The sequence below is a fragment of the Melospiza georgiana genome, chromosome 18 (genome assembly GCF_028018845.1).
Source record: "Melospiza georgiana isolate bMelGeo1 chromosome 18, bMelGeo1.pri, whole genome shotgun sequence".
NCBI classification, from domain to species: domain Eukaryota; kingdom Metazoa; phylum Chordata; class Aves; order Passeriformes; family Passerellidae; genus Melospiza; species Melospiza georgiana.
This window is the reverse complement of record NC_080447.1, coordinates 10,705,580-10,726,261: the sequence shown is the minus strand read 5'-3', so window position 1 is coordinate 10,726,261 and position 20,682 is coordinate 10,705,580. Positions and strand designations below refer to the sequence as shown.

The following is a 20,682-nucleotide window of genomic DNA, read 5'->3' as shown; positions in this document are numbered from 1 at the left end:
ATTTCAGAGGACTGAGCAACTGAGAGATGAGTTCCTGAAAAAGAAGATCATTAATGCACATAAAGTACAAGTAGTTCTAATCTAAATAAATCCTGATATACTAAATTTTCTCTTAATTGAATATGTGAATTTGTCCTTGTCCTGTTGGTCATGAAATACCACATGCACAAAGTTTGAACAGCGATTGGAGAGGCAGAACCTTGCTTGCCTTGTCCCAGTCACCTGTTCTGAACAGAAATTGTAAAATTTACCTTTCCTGTTCCAGGGCTGTTGTTGAAGCACACATCTAGCACTGTGCAGAGCGGAATATAGGAAAGGGCAGGATTTTCAACCTATGTAATTATTTCCTTCCCATCAGAAACCTATTTTGGGTATATCTGCTCTAAAAGTAAGACATTCTGGCCTGACAGGAAAAGGATTTCTTTTTACTGTCTTTATTGTAATCTGTAAAACAGGTGAAGAATAGATTTGCTCTAAGATGTGTTTGCAATTCTGTGTGCATTTTAAAAAGTGAATTCTGAGCAGAGTTGAGCGTTTCTGAGGGCACTGTGTGTGCTGTTTCCCTGCCTAGGGCGATCTACGCCGCATGTGGTCTGAGCCTTTCCACTCCAAGTCCAGCAGCTCCCGTTTCCTGGAAGTATGATGGAACGGACAGGAAGTGACCTGAACTTCTGCCTTGGTCCTTTTTCACTTTAATCGTGGCTTTGTTGTCTCCTAAGCTGGACTGGCTGGTACTTGGGAAGGTACCAGCGATGGGACACGTATGAAAGGACTTTGATTAAAGGAGGGAAAGAAACAAACGCTGAAATCCCAGAGCTCCGTGTGACTCCGTATCTCCCTGCAGATGTGGAATTGGGGACCCTTTGTGCAACTGCAGCCACTTTCCTCTTTTCCTCACTCGGATGGATTAGTACCAGACTATTACCTTTGTGAGAGAGGAAGAGACAGACTTGAAACTAAAAACGGCTTGAAGTCGTTCAAAAACTTGTGAACACTAAAAACAGTTCAGCAAACTGAGGCTTCTTCAGAGAACCCCTCGTGGACATTGGGACCAGTTTCCTGCGGGACTTCGGTTTTGAAAAGAACTGAGACAGAAGGTCTTCTGTCACAATATTGGGTTTTTTTGATTTATTAAATATTTCCTGTGGTGTGAGGTTACTTATTAAATCCACAGACATTGAGTGACTTCTTGCAGTATACATATAAAATTTGTTGTAACAAGTTACATTTCCACCCAGATGTCATATTGCAGTGAAAAAGGGCACGATTTTTATACATATATATATACACACATATAGATATATATATGAATAAATAAAAAGGAAAACCTGCTAAGATCATGCTGTGTAGCAGACAGGGGCTTGCTGTAATTTTTAGCATGTAGCGCAGTTACTCTGGCTTTATGTATATGGATCTACAATGAGCTGCTGTTTTCCCCCCTCCTACAACTGAACCTGCAGTTTAAAACCAAGTGTAGTATTTGTACTGGTTGTACCATGGACTTTAGGGGATATTTGATTTGATCAATGTAGCAAACTAGGGAAGAAACAAGTTCAAACCCAGCCCTGTGTGTCTGAGGGGGGAGGAGGTGGGGGTGTCTTTTTTCTTTTTTTTTTTTTTCTCCTTTTTTTGTATTTTTTTTACAAACAGCTCCCTTGCAGGTTTTTAGTAGTTCCTTCTTGACCAGTGCATGTATTATAGCAGCAATTGTCTTTGTGCTTTCTGATCACAGTAATGTATCACTTGTAAATACATTTTTTCTATTTTCTATTTTTTTGTATTTTTTGCATTTTGTTTCATTAGTGTGCTGTATTTTTCCATGCCCCTGCCCCTCAAAGAAAAAAAAAAGAAAAAAGAAAAACTGTCCTTTACTGTTGTGACTGGTTGGAATTTGTGTGTTGACTGCTTTCTACCTGTAGCCTGTTCAAATGTGGATTTTATTTCTTTTTTAAAACCAGCAGTTCCAGTTGTTATTTTATTGACTGAAAGGTTTCCCTGAGGTAACTAAACTTTCTTCCTTTCAAGTACTGTGCCATGTGGGCTTTGGGGAGCTCTCCTGAGAGCTCCCAGCTCTGTTAGGTGACAGATGCTGGGCAGTGTCAGTGGCATGGGAGGAGGAGGAGGAATGTTGGAGCCTGACTCTGAGCACTGAGGTGACTTTGGCACTGGTTTTGTTCCAGGTAAGGGAGGGGTTGGTCAAACACCTGAAGCTCTCAGCACTGTCAGGTGGTACAAGAAGAGCATATTGGACATGGCAGGAAATTCTGTCCAGCCACAGGTGTGCTGTGTCATTAATGAACCCCTTCCTCTGTTCTCAGGCAGGTCTGGCACGGGTGGCACAGGGCCTGATGCCTCTGAGCTGGCTGGGATGCACCTCCAGGACAGCTGGAATGGCCCAGGATAAACAGTAAGGCACAGCTCAGCCTTTGCTGGGGGATGGGGGTGCTGAGATTTAGCAAATGTGGGTGGGTGTGGCAGGGGGGACTTGGAACTTCATCTCTCTCTCACACACACCCCCTGAGTTTTTTCTTTCCCTTAGCTGAAAGCATTCCCTCTACCATGTGCCTGCAGTGCTCATCCTCAGGTAACTGTAAACTGTAACTATTTCACTTTTTAATGAAATTATTAGTTCTTCATTGAGAATCTGCTTTTTCTGTTTGTCCCAGAATTGCTTGAGACAGTAGAAAGGCACCAGTTTTGAGCTATACCTCAAACATGAGGTGTATAAAATATTGAGGTGGGTATTCAAATAAAAAAAGGCTTTTTTGGTGGCTTTTGTTTTGCTGAGAAGTTCCAAGCAGTGAAATAACAAATTCTGATCCACTTTTCTGCAGCTTTACCTGCCCAGCCTTTGCACCTACCTGACAATTGTGCACAGCTCAGGTGCCATCAGCTTCACAGCAGTATTTCAATTTGGAATTATTTCTTTGGAATTAAAATACAAGGTCTTTCTCTGTTTTGTAGCAGCATTTTAGGCTATGCCTGAGAAGCATTCTGGAGAAAGTTCTAGAAGTGCTAATAAATACTTAATGAGAATTAATTTAGCTTTCCCAAAAAAGCCTGGTCTTTCTTGTTAAGCTGTCTTGCCTTCCTGCACTCTGTGCCCCTCTCCTGCACCAGGAGTGAGCCCTTACTGAGCCCTCGGGGCCCTGTGACCCCTCTCTGCCCCCCAGGTTGTGCTGAGCCCCACCCAGGTGAGCACCCACTGCACTGGAAGGGTTTGCTGCCCCTTCAGACAACAGCAAAAGGATTTTGGTACTTGGCAGAGGTTCACTGAAGTTTAACTGTACTAAGAAAAAGTGCTTTCCCAGAGCTGTAAGTTAAAGCTGCAAAGCTTGTCCCTCAGCTCAAACCATTCAGGGGGTTAGAAATGGATCCTACCTGGCTGCTCAGCTGAGGGCCCTCCCTGCACAGATGGACCTTTGGACCTTGTCTTTCCAGGCTGATGTGGCTCCACTGCTTGAGGATCAAACTGCACAGGGGCCTTTGGGTCCTCTGGATTTTGGGAGGCTGTGCAGGACCTGGGTTCCTGTCCCCTTGGGTCTGGTACAGTTGCTGATGCCTTCCTTGTTGAACTCCTTAATAAACTAGACACAAATCTTGCAGTGAGATTGCCCCACTGCCTGCCCCTTCTTCTGGGAAGTTGTCAAATAGAACTACTTTATTAATTGACTGATAGAAACCTTCTTGCAAGAGGTAAAATGCTGGCAAAAAAGAGCTAGACCAGGGCGTGGTTACAGTTGTCAGGCCATGGACCAGAGCTGTAGTGTACAAATCTGCTGACAGGTCTGGTTCTCTGCTGCATCTTTGAGAACAGGCAGCTCAGAATTGGTACTGTTTGTATGCTGGTATTTCCCCAAGGTCAGACTTCACCTTACAAACATGATGAGTTCCAAAATGTGAATTCGGAATTAGTTTTTTCATTCAAGTTTCAGCACTGTCACATTTTTTTTATCACTATTCCACATTTTCATTCTATTATTCTTCCAGGCACTTTGCTTTTTTACTTCAGGATGTCGTTCAAATATACTATTTTCCATCTTTTTCCAAATTCCAACATAACCTGAATGTGTGGCTGTTGCCAGGTCTGTGTTGATAGTGAGGGCTCTCAGGTGAAACAAAGATCTAATTTAAAATCAGAATAAATTTGGGTTTTTTTCAGAACAGCTCATCTCCTTTTAGTCTGTAGGGAGCTCATGAGGAAGAGTCTGAGCTACATGGTATAAAAGCTGTCAGGTCTAGGGTGTGGCAGGAAGTAACTCCTGGTTACTGTAGCTGTGTTTTCTAAGAAAGGATTCTCGTTCAGGCTCCACCTGCCTCATGCCTCCTAAGCAGTTTCATGTACTCTTAGAGCATTGTGGGGCAGAACCACAAAGTCCTTGACAGCTGTCGCTTTTGTTCTTGAGAAGTGACTTATGTATGTTTCTAATTTATGTATAACCTGATTTTCCCATCTCTGTGCCCCAGCTTTGCAATGTTGGATGAGTTGTCACTTAAATGTTGTGGCTTCACATGTGAACAGACCCTTTTCTCCAAGGAGAGCCTGGTCCTGCCCACACCTGGGTTTGTCTGGGGGTGGCTTGCTAAGAGCTGCTGATTGAATGCTGCCAAACTCGTTTGTGTTTTGCTCTTTCAGCAGTTCCTCTGCAACAGCCCTGAGGAGCAGAGCAGACACACTCATCACACAAAGTTCTCTCAGCCAGCAGCAGTAAGGAGTAAGCCTGAAGTGTTCTGCTCTGAGCAGAGCTATTGCTTTGCTCTGGAAGTTCCTTTGTGTGTAACCCTGTTTGCTGTTTTACCCCCAGAGCAGTGCAGGGTCACAGGGCACTGAGCTCTCTCGCTGAACCTGTGGCAGCAGGGAAAAACTTTCAGAAAACTTTTGTTTTAAAGCTTTTTCTTTTTTTTCTTTTTTTTTTTTTTTTTTTTTTTTTTTTTTTTGCTACCTCAAGGTTCTCTCTCCTCTGTCAGCTGAGGGTCACAGACAGCACGGTGGGTAACAGGGATGGTTTCATGCTGCAGCAAATTAGAGCTGGTAATGAGGGAGGCTGAGGGTGAAGAGGGGCAGTCAGCAAGCACTGACAGCACAGCAGATCTGAGAGAAGCACCTGGGCTGCAGAGTGTGACTGTGCTGGCTCACTGGGGATTCAGCTGGAGCACAGCGTAACAGGAACTCTGCACTGCTGAAGTCCTCACATCCCTGCAGCTCCTGGTCTACCTGAGTGGCTGCAATAAGTTAGTGTAAAACAGTATCCCACATCTTCAGGTACCATCACTGAAGTGAGCCTGCAGGAATCAAAGAGGTGATACAGGCTGAAATCAAGCTTCATCCAGAGAAGCCCTCCATAATTTACAGCACATTCAAGATGATTGGAATGATTTTCCAGTAGGAATGCTCCTGTTGAATGCACTACCTGGCAAGTTCTGTCAATCCTTATGCACAGCAGAACAAGGAGAAGCTGAGCACTTGAGGCCCTTGCCCCAACACGCTGTTGCCCTCCAGCGCCCTGCCCAGGGATGAGTGACATCACTGAGAACTGGTCTCACTGCTGCATGCTGGCCCTACTGGTTTCTGCTCCTGCATCTTGGGACTGGAAGAAATTATTCTAAATTAATTCACACCTGCATTTAAAAAAAAAGGTGAGGGAGTGGTGGTCCTTTAAAATCAGGTTTTATTCGTCTTCTCTGCTCTCTCGTGTAACAGAATCCTGCTCCTCTTCTCTGCACACAAGTCTAAATAAATGGCACCACAGGAAAAGAACCATTTCCCTCTAGTGTACTTGTTTGGACAAGGAGGCAGACTGGACCATGCAGGCTCTAGGCTTAATCCTCTCCCTCTTCTCCTGAGTTTAGAGCTTTTCCTTTGGCTGTTGATGCTCCTAAAGTTAATGTCTTAATGATCACTGATTGAGGATGTGCTACTGCTAAAGCTTCCTGGTGAGCTTTGTGTGTCATTTCTTCATTTCCTCATTGCCCAAAACATGTCAAGATTAAAAGCTGTTACTGCCCTGTCAGGCACTTCCTTTCCTGCTGATATTGCAGAAGCAGATTTGGGAACAGAGGGAGTTTTTTGTTTATTTTGAATTTTTTACAAAGTAGTCCTAGGCACTGCAGCTTTGCTGTCCTTTGCTTCTATCCCTACATCCCAGAGCAGCTGAGTGAGCAGGTGCTGGGCCCTGCTGGCCCAGATCGAGGAATTCTTTGTGTTGTCAAATCTATGCAGACAGCAGCTACAGTCTCTGCTCAGATTCCTCTGTGTGTGGGTTGTCCCTGCATGTCCTCCTGTCTGGCTCCTCTCCTGCTGGAAGTGAGAGGGGCCCTGCTGCAGGGATTGCCTCAGCCTGGGCTGTCCCATTAGGAGCTCACCCACAGCTGCATCCCACACCTGAACTCCACTGCAGTCTGGTCTGCAGAGGCACCAGCAGCCTGAAGCAGAGCACAGGGGTCACAGCCCTCAGCACCTCTGACTCTGGCACTGGTTATCCAGGGCCATGTAGTGACAAATTCAGCAAAACTGGCAGTGGCTGGCAAGTGCTGTCATTTTGCCACTACCAAGCCATTCCAACAGTCCCATTTAGCAAAAGCCCCAGGCTGCCCTATGAGCACAGGCTGCCTCCTCCCTCCTACACTCACAGCCATCACTTACAAACCTCAGTCCAGCCTCAGCGTGCCATACTTTGTCCAAAGAAGAATCAGCACATTTTAACTAGAGGGTCAGTTACTCATTGGTGAGGAAAACCTCCATCAATAGCCTCATTCAAGAGGGTCAAACTCCATCACTGTGCACCATCAGGATGCACTGGGGGCAGTGTGCTGCTCCAGGCAGCTTCCTCAGCCTCGGTAGGCCTTGAGCAGCTGGCCTGCAATCACCAGTCTCTGGATCTCACTGGTCCCCTCGTAGATCTCGGTGATGCGAGCGTCGCGGTAGTGCCGCTCCGCCGGCATCTCTGTCACATAGCCCATCCCTCCCAGGATCTGGATGGCCTGGAACAAAGGCAGCAGCTTAGGAACAAAGTGGGGTTAAGAAATCTTTTCTACAGAGTGCACATGCACACAAACAGCCATTTTGAGAGGAGCTGAGCCCACTGCAGGCATAATGGGGAGGGTGGGACACATGAGGATGACTGCAGCTCATCTGTGATTGTAGAAATACACAGGATTGACCTGGGTTAAGAAAATATGGATATTCCAGATGGGCAGTTCATTGCTTCAGAGCAATGTCAGAGGTATCTGTTAGAATAAGGATCACTAAGATGCTTTTAACAAAGACAGGGGACACTAAACCAAGGAACAGAGGATCTCATCCAGGTGCAGTGGTGATGACTTGTGGTCCTATGCTCTCCCCCACATTACTGCTCCTTAAAACTGCCACTGCCCTGGACAGCAGCAGGCACAGGCCACTTTAATAATACAGCTGCCACAGGCCAGAATGAACCCCTGCCATCCTCCTACGTCCCCACAACCTGTGAAGATGGTTGTGCTAAACAGCTTCAGCCATAGGATTGGTTGCTTGCTTTGGCTGGTGTGTTTCAAATATAAATCAGTAAATTCCATCCCACCTTCCCAAAGCACATGTGAGACATCCAAAGTCCCTTCCCACATGACATATGTCAGAATTACCAATTGACAGTTACCTGATGAGCGATGGCTGTTGCAGCTTCTGATGCAGCCAGTTTGGCCATTGCCGCTTCCTTTGGAGAAGGAAAACATCACTGAGAGTGCAGCTGTCACAAAAAGGAACTCCTCACCTGCACAAGGAGCTTGAACCCTCACAGAGCAGCTGTGCAGAGAGACAGGCCTGATGATGGTGCCAGCTGAGAGCAGCCACCCCTCTCCCCTTGGCTACGGCCAGTGCTGAGCTCAGGGGGCTGCCCCAGGGTGGGCAGCAGGCCCAGGACCTGCTGGGGGTCGCACCCCAGCACTGCTGAGCACAGCAGTGCTCCATGGAGTGGGGCTCCTGCCTTTGAGCCTGTGCTGTGGCTGCTGGACAAAGCAGGGCTGGAGATACCTTAGTGAAGGGCTTCCCATTGTCCTTGAGCATAGCAGCTCTCCAGGTCAGCAGGCGCGCACCCTCCAAGGCCACAGCCATGTCTGCCAGCTTGAACTGCAACAACAAACAGTGCCTTGGCTCCAGGGCCCCTGCCTGCACAAGGGGACAGCTGAACTCTTCCACCCTTGGGGCCATCTAAGGAAAAGGAGCCTCTGTCCCAACAATTAGTTTTAACAGCATTTGAAAACAGAATTATGAGCCTGTTTACCCCAGACAGTACAAAGTGCACTGTGTGCCTGATACCCCACCCACACGGACTTTCCACCAGCCCCTGTGCCCTGCCCGTACCTGCACTGCCTGAAGCTTTGTGATGGGTGACCCAAAGGCCATTCTCTTCTCAGCATAATCCACAGCACAATCCAGAGCTGCCTGTGCTATTCCAAGTGCCTGTGAGGCAATACCAATCCTTCCTCCATCCAGAGTTTGCTGAAAAAGACACAAAATACATGTAAGTCAAGTTATGCTTGAGCAAGAATAGTACAGACACATTTCTGATGTTGCTGAAAAGCTGCTGTAGCCTTAAAATCCCCTGGTCAGAGACCTCCTTGATTCACAATTCCCAGTTATGCAGGAATAGAGAGCTGTAACAAGCACTGCCACTGCAGAGAGAAGGCAGGAGTTCAACAACAGACGAGGAAAGGGAGGGATTGCTTATTAGCTGGGAGAAAAACAGAGGGAGAAAAATAAGGGAAGCAGCACAACAGGGATCTGCTCTGGAAGGGGCTGGAAAGAACTTCTCAGGCAGACCCAACACACTCTGCAGCTGATTTTACTTTGGAAGTCTGGTCAGTTTTCCTTTTTTATCCTCATCATTTGGACACATATGGGAAAGAATTTTTCAAACTCGTTAGTGAACCCAGTCAATTAAATGACTTAGCTCAAACACCTACTCTGCCCCTCTGTGCACAGGAAGAAATTGCTGCACAGGGAGAAAAGGCTTTATCTTCTCAACCCCAGGCTGAAGGTCTTTAAAAGAACCTGTCAGTCACCAACCACATTTAGTTCTGGACATAATGGAATGGGCTCTGCTCCAGGCAGCTCGACCCAAAATGTCAGGCCAACAAAGGGTGTTGTGCCCCTCCAGAGAGAGCAATGACCACTCTTAAAGGACAGTGCAGGAAACAAATCTGTTCCCAGCTGCCTTGCTCCTCCTCAGAAGTCACATGCATACCATAACTCAGCTGTCATTCACCTTTAGACACTCTACAGAAGTTGTCACGAGCCTCCAGGACAATTTTCCTCTGCCACACTACTCACATGGGGAAATGCCGTGCTTTCCCTTTATCTATGGGTACAACTGGAGGGACAGAGGACTGGGAAAGAAGAAAAATTAAAATATACTGCCCCTATTGACACAGCACCTCAATGGTATCAGTATTGCTCCAGCTGAGAACTGCCAATAAAAGTGCTATCAAAGACCTGTGTAAATTAAACATTCATCAAGCTCTGGGAATGATTCCTCCCATGTTGGCAAGAAGGGTCAACACCTTATGCAAGCAGTCCTCCCTGAAGTGACTGCCGCTGGAAATGGTTTACAGAACAGCAAGCTTGGGAGCTACAGCTGCACACCCCAGAGCTGCACCCCATCCCTCTCTTACCATGGCAATTTTGAAGCCCATTCCTGGCTGCCCCAGGAGGTTTCCCTTGGGTATCCGGCAGTCCTCAAATATCAGGTTAGCAGTGGAAGAGGCTCGGATTCCCAGTTTGTCTTCTTTCTTGCCCAGTGACAGCCCAGCTGTTGGCATGGGAACCAGGAATGCACTAATGCCCTGCAACGAGACCCAAACTCTTAGCAATGGTGTCTTCTTACCTTCCCACTTCCTTGGCTGTCAACAGGCTCCCGCCATTTTACATAAAAGCCAAATGTCCAGGTAACCAGGAGGAGAGAGAGGAGAGACACAACAAAACCAGCACATCAGCCCCTCCTCTGGTCAATGCCTGCACGGCTCTAAAAACAGAGTCCCAGCCGTGGCAAAGTGCTTCTCCACAACTCCTTCACTCCCACCCCCTTTTCCTGGCTGATACAAACTATCTCACCTTGTGCTTCAGGGATTTATCTGTAGTAGCAAACACCACGGTGGCTGAGGCGTCCCAGGCATTGGTGATCCAGGCCTTGGTGCCATTCAGAACCCACTCGTCCCCATCCAGGCGTGCCACGGTGGAGGCTGCACCCGCATCGCTGCCGTTTCCTGAGGGAAGGAGCAGCAAACAAACCTCAGGTGATCAGTGACACAGGGGGGGCAAAGCCACCCCCACCTGCACCCCATCAGCTCACAGCACCTCTTGAACTGTGGCAGTGTCACCACTGTCCCTCCCACAGAACGGGGAAAGGCCCACGTGTGCAAGGTGTGCACACAGAATATTTTCAGCAGGGACCAGAGGATGGCAGTTCATGCTTTGGGTACTGAGACTCCACTCACACAGAACTGCTATAAACAACCCTTCCACAAACTGTACCAGCTTCAAAGACCTAAAGCCCATCCTAGACCTGACAAAGGAAAGAAGCTACACCACGTTCTTTGCAACAGAGATGGTAACAGTCACATCACCTGGTTCACTGAGGGCAAAACATCCAATTTTCTCTCCACTGGTGAAGGGAGCAATCCACTGGTGCTTCTGCTCTTCAGAGCCAAACTTGAGGATTGGCCCTAAATACAGGGACTTTAAATTTTGGTGCTGTTAGTGCCTCTTGAAGGTACAACCAATGGAGCAGCTCTCTAATGTGCTCTCCACAGAGCAGAGAGCCCAGCACAGGAACAGATCCCCTTCTCCCAGACACCCCTGAGCTGTGCCAGGCTCACACTCACGTTGTTGACGCTGACGATGACGCCGCTGGAGGCGCAGCCCCTGCTGATCTCCTCCACAGCAATGGAATAGGCCAGGTAGTCGAGCCCTGCTCCTTTGTACTTCTCTGGCACGTCCATGGCCAGCAGCCCCAAGGCTCCCATCTTCTTCACCTGCACACAGGAATGCACAGCTCCCATCCTCTGCAGCACCAGTGTGCCAGCAAACACAGACACACGGAGAGCACACACGGCATGGGAGGGCTACACCAGAGGAAAAGATGCACACAACTCCTGGTGAAATGGGTAAGTGTCCCCAGATCCCAGTGACTGCAGCAGGAGCTGTACACAGTCACTGCTGTTTAGACTCTTGCTTGTTTAAAGAGCTTTCTTCAGTACTGGGAAGGGGGGAGCCTTCTAAAGGTGAAATATGGAGACAGAACTCCACCAGCATTTCCTCAGCCTCCCACCAAAGCTCTACCCTTGCATGTCTCCTGTCAGCAGAAATGGGAAATCCAGCTGATAAAAATCATCAGAACTTTACCTTTGAGTCTGCTGAGCTTCAGCCTAGGACTGCACAAAGGAAGAATTTTACAGAATGAATGACTGCAGAAAACAGTGGTGCAAGGTGATTTTTTTCATTCCTAACAAAGCCAAAACTTGTTTCCCAGAGAATTTTTTTGTTAGTTACATTGCAATCAATCCACCCCAAGTTCCCCAGCTAGACCCCTTGCTTTGCAACCATAAGCCTCTGCTTGTTTTTAGAGGAACCAGGGAGAATCTTTAGATACATAATTTCCCTCCTATGTGGGCACCCAAAACACCAATCCTCCACATTAAATACAGAAGATGAACAAGACAGCCACTGGTTCTATGTATGTTGCTTCATCTTATTAAACACTTGTTTGTATCTTGAATTTTCCCCTACACATTCAAGCCAAAAGATTCAGAATCAAATGTAAATTTTTTAGATGAGAACAGTAAGGAGTAAAGTTATTTTCTTCCTTAGGGTAAGCGTGACTTTCCTGGCTACCATCCTTATACCTTAATAGAAAAAGGAATGTGACAAAACTCTCATGCCTCTGACAGTGTTTGCCTGGAGTCTCTTGGCTAATGTTAGTCTCTTGGCTAACAGGATCTATTTTGCTGGAGCTTTGTATTTCATTGCTTAACATGCACACTGGTGTCTCTTTCCACATGAAAAATCACTAGTTTGGCTGAAATTTTGATTTATTTACTGCCCCAGAGGATAAGCAGCATGTACCTCCTGATCGCTTTTTTCCACCATCTGAAATGCATCCATGCTATCTGATTCCTCACCATAAACCATTATGTGCGGTCTGCAAAAGTACATGTTAATTTTATAAATTAGTTTTATAATTTTTTATTACAGCCCACAGATAAACTGCTAAGAGAACTAAAAACTCAGTGGTACTAAAGTCAGACACAAAGAAACATAAATAAAAGTGAAGAGCTCAAAATACTCTGTGGGAATTACAACGTCCACATTCAGAGCAACGAACTGGTCTAAACTTCAATTTTCTGCTAAGCGGGAGCTGGACGTACATGCTGCCTCAGCCCCAAGGGTGCTGCCCCAGGGCACCAGGAAAGGGGTCTGTGGCTGTGCCTTCCCAACCCTGCACCCACCTGCTCGGCCGGGAAGCGGTGCTCCTTGTCCAGCTGCGCTGCCAGCGGCATCAGCTCCTTCTCTGCGAAGTCCCGGACCGTCTGCCGCAGCATCTGGTGCGTCTCGGGCAGCTCCGCGCTCTGGTACACGGTGTGCAGCCGGCGGCACCGCAGGGCCAGCGCTGGAAGAGGGGAGGGCACTCAGCGCCGCCGTTGCCCTTCACACCGGCCCGGGGCCGGGCGCCGGCCCGTGAGGGGCCCTGAGGATCCCCCGAGCCCCGCGGCCTCAGCTGCGGCCCGGCTGAAGGGCGGCGCCACTCCCGCGCCTGAGGGGACTCGCCTCAGGCAGGCCCTGAAGGGCACCGGGACGCCACCTCCCCCGCGGGCCGCGGCCCTTCCCGCCCCTCCCGGTGCCCCGCAGCCCCCCCGAGCGGCCGCAGCCGAGGGAAGCCGCTCCGCCGGCCTCACCCCCGGGCGCTCCGCCGCAGCGGGACACGACCGCCGCCATCGCCGCCGCCGCCATCGCCATGGCGCCGCCTGAGGGAGCGCGGGCCCGGCGCGCACGCGCCGCCCCCTGGCGGGCGGCCCCGCCCCGCCCCGCCGGGCAGCGGGGGAGAAGGGAGGAAGCGAGGGAAGGGAAGAGAAGGGAAGGGAAGGAAAGGGAAGGGAAGGAAGGTCCTTTATTCCGACTGCTGGTGACAAAACCACGCGTGTACAAACACAGCGGCACCAGGACAGCCCCGCGGCGCAGGGTCCGAAGGGGACAGCACAGAGGAGTCCATGCGCCAGCAGCCCCAAGGCCACACAGTGAGAGATAAATAGGGGTCCTGTAACAGCACTGGGATCCAGGCAGGAGGAGAGGGCGTTTGCTGGTGTTCATTGTCCTGCTGCTGCTGAAGAGGAAGAGGTGCTGACTCCAGCAGGCTGCCATCACTCAGCCTTGCCCTCGGCAAGGACAGGAGATGGCAGTGCTTGTGTCCGAGGGTCACAGCCCACAGCGAGCCAGGCTCGGGGGTAGCACGAAGTAGCTCCATGTCACAGGACAGCAGGGCAGAAGACTGGGAAACAGCTGAAGATGATGTGATGAAACACAGAGCTGAGAAGTAGAGTTGCTACATTTGGACCTTAGTGCTTCACAACCGCTTTCCTCCTTCATTTCTGACTAATAAACACTTGTTTTATTCTTCCTGAACCCTCAGATAATGGAATAAGCATCCCCAAGCACCAGAGAAGAGGCTGCTGCTCCTCTGCAACAAGAAACATTGAAAATCCTCAAGTACACACACAAGACATTTCCTACCAAAAACAGAGGACAAGGACAGAAGTACCCAGTCCATACAACAAGAGATGACCTTCCTTCACAAGGTGCAGTATGTATTCCACACTCAAGGCATGAAAATAGCTCTCCAGGAAGTTTGCTGGCATGGATCTAAAGCCCTTGCCTCAAAAATGTGAAAAAGAGGACAAATACTGGAAAAAAACATAATATGCATCTGTGGGTTTGGTCCCTTTCTTTTTGAAGTTTTGAGCAAACTCACTATGGTCCCAACGTTTTTCTTTTTCCAACTCAGCACAAAATCTGAGAGAAGTAGTCTTTGATACCTTTTTTCTTGCTCAAACTCCAACTAACACTGAAAGCATCTCCTTTGCCTGCAGCACCAGGACACAACTAACCATTCACCTGACAAGGATGTGATCCCAGTGGAATTTCTTCCAAGCTAACTGGCATGAGTAGCTTTTGACCCATCATTAAAACACCAGAGCACACACTCCAGAAGGAAGCTGGTCTGCTAAACCGTGTTTACCAAAGAAATCATCCCTGCCACAAGGAAAAGAGGCTTTATAGAAAGTACCTAAGAGAAAAGGAATCCTAGGAAAGCTACTAAAGTGGGAACAGGAGTTTGGAAATCCCTGACTTTCTAGATTACAATCAACTTTTTCAGTGCTGGGTTGCCCTCTTGTAGGGACTTTCTTTTTCCTGCAGCATTCTTTTAGGGCAAAGACCTTCTTGATTTGACAAAGCAAACACACTCAGCTAAAAACCGCAGGGTCTCCTGGTTTTCCTCCACTTCTCCCTTTTATTGCTGAATAGCCAACGCATTCACCAGTGCGAAAGCAACCGCTTCGGTGCTGTCTCCTCCTCTCTGCTGCTGGCCAAGGACAGCGATTCCCTTTTCCTACCGGGACAGCCCCGGCAGCGCGCTCCCGCCGCCAGCAGATGGCGTGCGCGTCCCGTGCGCGTCCCCAGCGCCCCGTGCGCGCTCCCGCCCTGCTGACCAGCCCATCGCCTTTGAGGAACCTTTCCAGTGACAAGAGAAACAGATGGGAATCGTCACACTCCTAAGAAAAGCGAGAGGTTGCTTCATGTAGAAAGTGTGATAAAAGTTTAAAGGCACCTGGATTTATACTACATACAAAATTCAGTTCAATATGCTAAAATTTGCCAGGGAATAACGAGTAGGCTCTTCAGACACTATTTCTGAACACTTCAAGATGAAAAGCACGCTTCCAGGCAGTTCTGCTTTGTGGTGAGTAACTTAGAGCAAAGCTCCCACCTCAGAGGCACAGCATGAGGGCTGTGGAAGGTGCTCACTGTAAGAGACATCTCGAGATCCAACTCAACAGGAGCTTTAACTAATCCTGAAGATCCTAAACAAGATTGCATGAGGGCTGTGGAAGGTGCTCACTGTAAGAGACATCTCGAGATCCAACTCAACAGGAGCTTTAACTAATCCTGAAGATCCTAAACAAGATTGCATTAGTGCCTGTGGAGATGCTGGAGGGGATCGATGGTGGCAGAATAGTTCATCTTTCCATCAGGCAGACCCTGCCCCTCCACATTCCCAAGACATTTGTTGTGGTTGCTTATGATTAATGCTCCACCCAGAACAGGTCATTTGTTGTGGTTAATCATAATTAAGTATCTTCCTAAGAGCTAGAGATTCATTCATGGCTGCTACCTCACACACTCACTGCTTACTCTGATGCCAGCTGATGTTCCATGCCAAAGTTACTTTCACTAAATCTGGAGTAAAGGCAGTGGTTTCCTATTGCATTAACAGGCTCTAGGCTCTGATGTCCACCCCACTCAACCCTGCTGAAGCACAAACTACCCTAAATCCCTCTTAACACAACAGGTAACCATTGAAGAGTTAGGTTTTAACTGTCTCAAGAACAAATGGAAGTAGTATTAGGAAAGGTCTCCAGTCTAGACACAACCTAACTCCCCCAACAAGAGACACAACTGAGCAGCCCAGCGTGGGGACAGGAAAAGTACCAGTCTTGAGAGCCAGCAAAACTGGCAAAAAAGGTTGTGATTGCTGAGATTTTGCACAGTTGGGAGCTTGTCCCAGCACAGCTATTGGCAAGACACAGGTCCTCCTCTTCCCACTGCATGATGCTATCTCCCATTGCCAGAGCCCAAACCCAGCTGTGGTATCAACCTGGCAACATGACTTCCTAAACCATAAATAAGCAGCTGAGCAGGCAGAACAATGATGGGAACAATGAAAAAGAGAATCATGTACACTCTCACTTTCCAAGGATCCCACTCCATAACACTGAGTGATCTGACCTGGGAAGCTTTTAGCTACTAATATCTCCACTGCAACACAGGAAATGAGCTGGTGCTGCTCACAGCAACTCTGACAGACCAGTCAGGTTTACAATTACAGACTGAAGCCTAGGAAGCTCTGCTTCCTAGCCATTTTTCAAGGGATTTTCCACATTCTCCCTTTTTCCTCTAAGCCCTGCTAGAGTGACACCTTCACTCCAGCCAGGCTGACAATGTGCTGTCCACCTAAAAAGCAATACATTCTGTACCAAGGGCCAAAAATTCCTACAAAGGGAAGAAGGAGAAATGGTAAATATAGTGAGATTAACTTCAGCTCTAAGGTTGACCCCTGAGCTCCGAAATTCAACAGTTTGCTCACAAAAACTCAAACAGAAATGCTACCAGAGGGACAATCTCCTTTTTCCCCTATCTCATATCTCTAGTGAAATCTCTGGCAAAACAGAGCTTAAACGTTCTTAGGGGCAGCTCAGGCCCTCAGAGGCAGATGGAATATTCCTGCACTGCTTAGAAGCTAAATTAGTCTCTTTCCCACTGGAGAATATTGGGATGCACCCTAAAAAACCATGTCAGCAATGCCACAAACAAAACCACTGCCACTGAAGAGATGAGCTATCCAACTGAACAAAAGATCTGCTCTTCAAGCATCGTTGGCTACTGGAAGGGGTTAAGATCTTCCTGCTAAGAAATAGCTTAACACAAACAATCTGACCTGTTGAAAAAGGATATTCACCCAAGAGGTGAAACATCAGATGCACTAAAGGTGCAAACTAACTAGAAAGACTAAGAGCAAGAATTGTCTAAGAGTCCCTCTGATCACTGACCTAACCAAGGTTATCAGAAGATAGCCAGGAACAGAGAAGGAGAGGCAGGAAATGCTGAGTCTCAGAGAGGTGTTGCAGGGAGATTTCCTTTCAGGAGCTGTCATCTTTGCTTCATGTTCTCAGCCTCATGCACAGAGAAAAAGTTTGGCAAGAAGCCTTGTTGCACGAGACAGCAACTCCAGTCCACTCCTGCACGTCTGGAATGGTTAAGGGCATCACAGCATCCAGCAGCCAGAATGATTATTGTCCTCCATTGTAAGCATAGTCGGCCTTGTTGTGCATTATCAACTTGTTGTCCACAAAGTAGAAGCTGTCCGAGCGCGTCTCGTACGGGTTCTCCACCATCAGACGGACTGTGAAAGAGAGAGGGAGCTCCATTACCTCCAGCAGCCTCAGTCAGGATAAAAAGGACTCTGCCACTCCACTGCATTTACTGAGTGATGCTCTGCCCTACCCAAGGAAGAGAAGCAAGCTGCTCTTCTGAGCTTACTTCAAAGGCTGCTGCTTGCCCTTCCCCTTCTTCCCATTCACAGGACAAGAGCTGTCAAATGCAAACAGAGGGGGAATGAAGAAACCTCACTCAAATAAGCTTAGAAACTGCCAGAGCCATGAATGGAGCCCAGCAACCATCACATCTGTAAGCAGAAGGAGCTCATTTGTGGCACTCCCCACATGTACACAGGTGGGATGAAAACTCCAAACCTTCCCCACGGCCAGGCAGCCCCAGAAGGACCCCTGTGCCTCTGGCTCCATCCACCCCCTGAGGTCAAACATACCCTGTGTATTTGCAGAGATCTTAGCAGGCTTAAAAACAGACCTCAGGGAAGAACCAGTTTTGCTCCATAGCAGGAGGCTCTAGCCCTAACAAACAAGTGCCAAAAACAGATGGGTGGCTATAAAAAGAACCCTTTCTCTGGTGTTTTGTTTTCTTCTGGGCTACACTACAAGGCATCAGGCATGTCAGCCCTGTGACTGATCAGTTCTTGCAGCCTGTGACTTAGCACAGGTTGTCTTAGGCTTTCATTTTCAAAGGAAGAGACTTTGCACACAAATCTCTAATTCAGAGAAGATTACACATTGCTAAACTGGGAACCTGTATCTGTTTGTTCCTGTCCCCTCAGTCCCAGTCACAACTTCTTTCACAAGTAGAGGGAGAGAATGCACACACAAACAAAACACCACTCAGTGTTGCAAAGGAGGTACTTACTAAGGTCTTCTGAGAGCTGAGGGAATTCATAAATGTGTTCACATGTGTTCCTGCTACTGGGAATGCAGAAGCCAAAATCAAAATCAAAGTTCTTCAGTAAGCGATCTCGGAAGTAATGCCTCTCAATCATTCGGAAGTTTGACACTGGCTTTTCTCCCACTGTGAATTCCACTCTGCATGGAAGAATCAGGAAAAAAACACCTGTTAGGAAGAACAGAGCCTTGGGCATGAGGCTACACAAGAGTTCTTTACAGAGAGTTTGATATTTGAAGTCTAAGATAGGCTATCTCAAGTCTTCAACCCCGTTTTGTTATGAACTGTCAAGTAACACTTTGTAAACATCCAATTCTCCCTTCTCTCCATGAGCTCATACTCACGTTGCACCAACAGTCCGCAGACGGAGAAACGCTGGGGTGAACTGGTACCGAACAAAGCGCCCTGCACTTGCATCCAGCTCGCTGCTGTCATCCTCATCCTCCTCAGCGTGCTCTGCAAAACACCAGCCTGGAGTTACTCTGCTCAGAGCGCACACCTGAGGTGACACTGCCTAGTGGGTGTATCAGGACAAGCTGCCTACTGCTTAGGTACTGAATGTAAACACATTTAATGATTGGTCTGAGGCTTATACTGGCATGAAGCAAAAGAGAAAAGATTTGCCATGACAGTTGGCCCAGCCGAGGTGGCTCCAGAACTGGAGTCACCCCTCCCCTCAATCTCACAGGATATCCCCCATCACAACTGCCAATGAACATGAACTAATCTCCATTATAACCAGCCCAAAAAAGGAAAATTGCCAGTCGATAGTTCTCTCCCACCCAACAATAATCACATTTTAATCACAAGTTTCTCAGCATAGATAAACTCAGTCCTGTGCTTAAAGGAGAGGATTTTAGTCATCAGGACATATACCAAAGGACCCTTCTGCTCGGTCTGCAGGGGTTGTGCATTGCAACCTCTCAGCTCTCAGTCTCTCTATCCTCCCTGCAACGTTTGCATGCTGTACCTGAAGCAGACGGCTTGGCAATTTCAAAAAGGACTGTTCCAGTTTCAAGGTCCCGGATCTTAAACCTAGTGAAGTCAATGTTGTAAATGTTGTCCTCAGGTTTGCATAAATAATCTAGAAGAGAGAGAAAAAATATAGTAATATTACAAAACACGTGTGACCACTTACCAAATGAATTTCCCTTTTTGTTAGCCCCGGCCCGATAAGAGATGTACTGCTCGTTGTTTTGCAGAAGCTTCATGAAAGCCGGACAAAATTAAGGATGTGAGAAACAAAGGCAGGGTAAGTGCCAGGTAGCAAACCAAGAATGGGATGCGATCGGGACAGAAAAGCAGAGATCAGCAGCCCAGAGGAAAAACAAAAAACCAAAAAGCCTCAAACAAATCAAAACCCACAAACAACACAAAAGCCCCCAAACTTTGTGGAAGTTGTACGGGAGCTGCCGGCGGGCGCACCCCGAGCTGCCGCGTCCCCCGCCGGCAGCGCCCGGCCGGGCCCCGCCGCTCCCCGCGCCAAAGGCCCGGCCCGGCCCCGACCCGCAGAGCCCCCGCCGCCCCGGGACCGGCCCGCACTCACTCTCCGTCACCCGGCACAGCCCCAGGACGTGCTCCGGCCGGACGGTCTCCAGCGCCAGCAACTCGGACTCGGTCCAGGGCTGCCGTGGCGGCGCATCGGCCGATCCGCGGCGGCCCCGCAGGCGGCTGAGCGGCCCCCCGGACCCCGGCGGCCCCGGCGGCAGCTTCTTGTCCGGCCCCGGTGCCGCCGCCGCCGCCCGCGCCCTGGAGCCGCTCATGGCCGCTGCCAAGATGGCCGCCGCCCGCCTCGGTAGCTATGGGAGCGCGGGGCGGGGCGGGGGCCGTTGCCAGGCAACGCCGCGCCCGAAGCTCAGCAGAGCCCGCCGCGGTCGCGCCCGGATGGGTGACCCGAGAGCCTGGCACGGGCACCGCTGGCGCGGCAGCCGCTCCGCCCGGGGCCGCAGCGCGACAGGACGGCTGGGAAAGCCGAGTTACCTGAGGGAAAACAGCACAAGGAACAAACGAACCCGGTCCCACTCCCGCTGCCCCCGGCCGGCTGCCAGCCCGCGTCCCGCTCCCGCCGCACCGCCCGGCCGTCACCCCGCGCTGGCTCCCGGCTCCGAAGGCGCGGTCTGAGCCCGCAGCGCAGCCGGTGACACAGGGCAGGTGTCCCCCGAGAGCCCCGCTCTGCGCAGGGGACAGTGACGAGCACTTCTCGGGAAGGGGCAGCGTCAGCAGGAGGATGCCATGGAGGGCACAGCACCGGGGACAGCCCAGCTGCTGTCCCTGGGGAGCGGGACGGCGACAGCACCGTGTGCCCCGGGTGGCAGTGGCAGACATCGGACGAGCCTCCCCAGCCCGGTGGGAAAAACCGCGGAGGTCGCACTTGGAGGGATTCAAAGTATCAATACGAAGAGGAAAGAATGTGCTTCTTCCCAAGCAGGGGCAGCCCACCGGCCCGCAGCAGGCTCGCAAGAGTTGCCAAGAGTCACCTGCAGCCCTCTGGGGAACTGGGGCAAGAACAACAAACATCTGCATCCTCTTTTCGGACTTCAGCCAACACTGAACATGCTTATGATGACTGGAAACAGATTTTGAGCAGTGAT

The 20,682-nt window shown here is 49.3% G+C and overlaps 3 protein-coding genes across 4 annotated transcripts in view; 1 reads left to right on the top strand and 2 right to left on the bottom strand.

The window, feature by feature from the left end:
- Positions 1-1,877, top strand: part of SPPL3 (signal peptide peptidase like 3) — a 56,079-nt gene extending 54,202 nt beyond the window's left edge. The window contains exon 11 of the mRNA XM_058037159.1: positions 572-1,877. Within this exon, the coding sequence (XP_057893142.1) occupies positions 572-643 (72 nt within the window). The 3' untranslated portion in view covers positions 644-1,877. The remainder of the gene's footprint in view (positions 1-571) is intronic.
- Positions 1,878-5,652: 3,775 nt separating this feature from the next.
- On the bottom strand, positions 5,653-12,988 carry ACADS (acyl-CoA dehydrogenase short chain). 2 transcript variants are annotated; one of them, XM_058037136.1, is made up of 10 exons: positions 12,925-12,988; positions 12,478-12,638; positions 10,855-11,004; positions 10,597-10,708; positions 10,085-10,236; positions 9,646-9,816; positions 8,336-8,473; positions 8,006-8,101; positions 7,632-7,688; positions 5,653-6,981 (listed from the first exon to the last, which is right to left on the bottom strand). In XM_058037136.1, the coding sequence occupies exons 1-10, from the start codon at positions 12,983-12,985 to the stop codon at positions 6,829-6,831; spliced, it is 1,251 nt and encodes a 416-aa protein (XP_057893119.1). In that variant the 5' UTR covers positions 12,986-12,988; the 3' UTR covers positions 5,653-6,828. The 2 variants fall into 2 exon arrangements, with proteins under 2 accessions (XP_057893119.1, XP_057893120.1); XM_058037137.1 differs by lacking the exon at positions 12,925-12,988 and adding an exon at positions 11,375-11,403 and having other exon boundaries at positions 12,478-12,536.
- A 1,707-nt stretch (positions 12,989-14,695) lies between these two features.
- Positions 14,696-19,854, bottom strand: UNC119B (unc-119 lipid binding chaperone B). Its single transcript, XM_058036814.1, has 5 exons — positions 19,638-19,854; positions 19,062-19,175; positions 18,436-18,547; positions 18,059-18,231; positions 14,696-17,204 (listed from the first exon to the last, which is right to left on the bottom strand). The coding sequence occupies exons 1-5, from the start codon at positions 19,852-19,854 to the stop codon at positions 17,092-17,094; spliced, it is 729 nt and encodes a 242-aa protein (XP_057892797.1). The 3' UTR covers positions 14,696-17,091.
- Between the last annotated feature and the right edge of the window lie 828 nt (positions 19,855-20,682).

Excerpts from the sequence above, each read along its gene's own strand:
- ACADS (XM_058037136.1), bottom strand. The coding sequence starts at position 12,985 with ATGGCGATGGCGGCGGCGGCGATGGCGGCGGTCGTGTCCCGCTGCGGC. Across the intron at positions 12,639-12,924 it reads CTGCGGCGGAGCGCCCGGGG|CGCTGGCCCTGCGGTGCCGC; the intron begins GTGAGGCCGGCG and ends CCCCTCTTCCAG. Across the intron at positions 9,817-10,084 it reads ATAAATCCCTGAAGCACAAG|GGCATTAGTGCATTCCTGGT; the intron begins GTGAGATAGTTT and ends GTCTCGTTGCAG.
- UNC119B (XM_058036814.1), bottom strand. The coding sequence starts at position 19,854 with ATGAGCGGCTCCAGGGCGCGGGCGGCGGCGGCGGCACCGGGGCCGGAC. Across the intron at positions 18,232-18,435 it reads CTGCGGACTGTTGGTGCAAC|AGTGGAATTCACAGTGGGAG; the intron begins GTGAGTATGAGC and ends TCTTCCATGCAG. Across the intron at positions 17,205-18,058 it reads TCAGCTCTCAGAAGACCTTA|TCCGTCTGATGGTGGAGAAC; the intron begins GTAAGTACCTCC and ends TCTCTTTCACAG.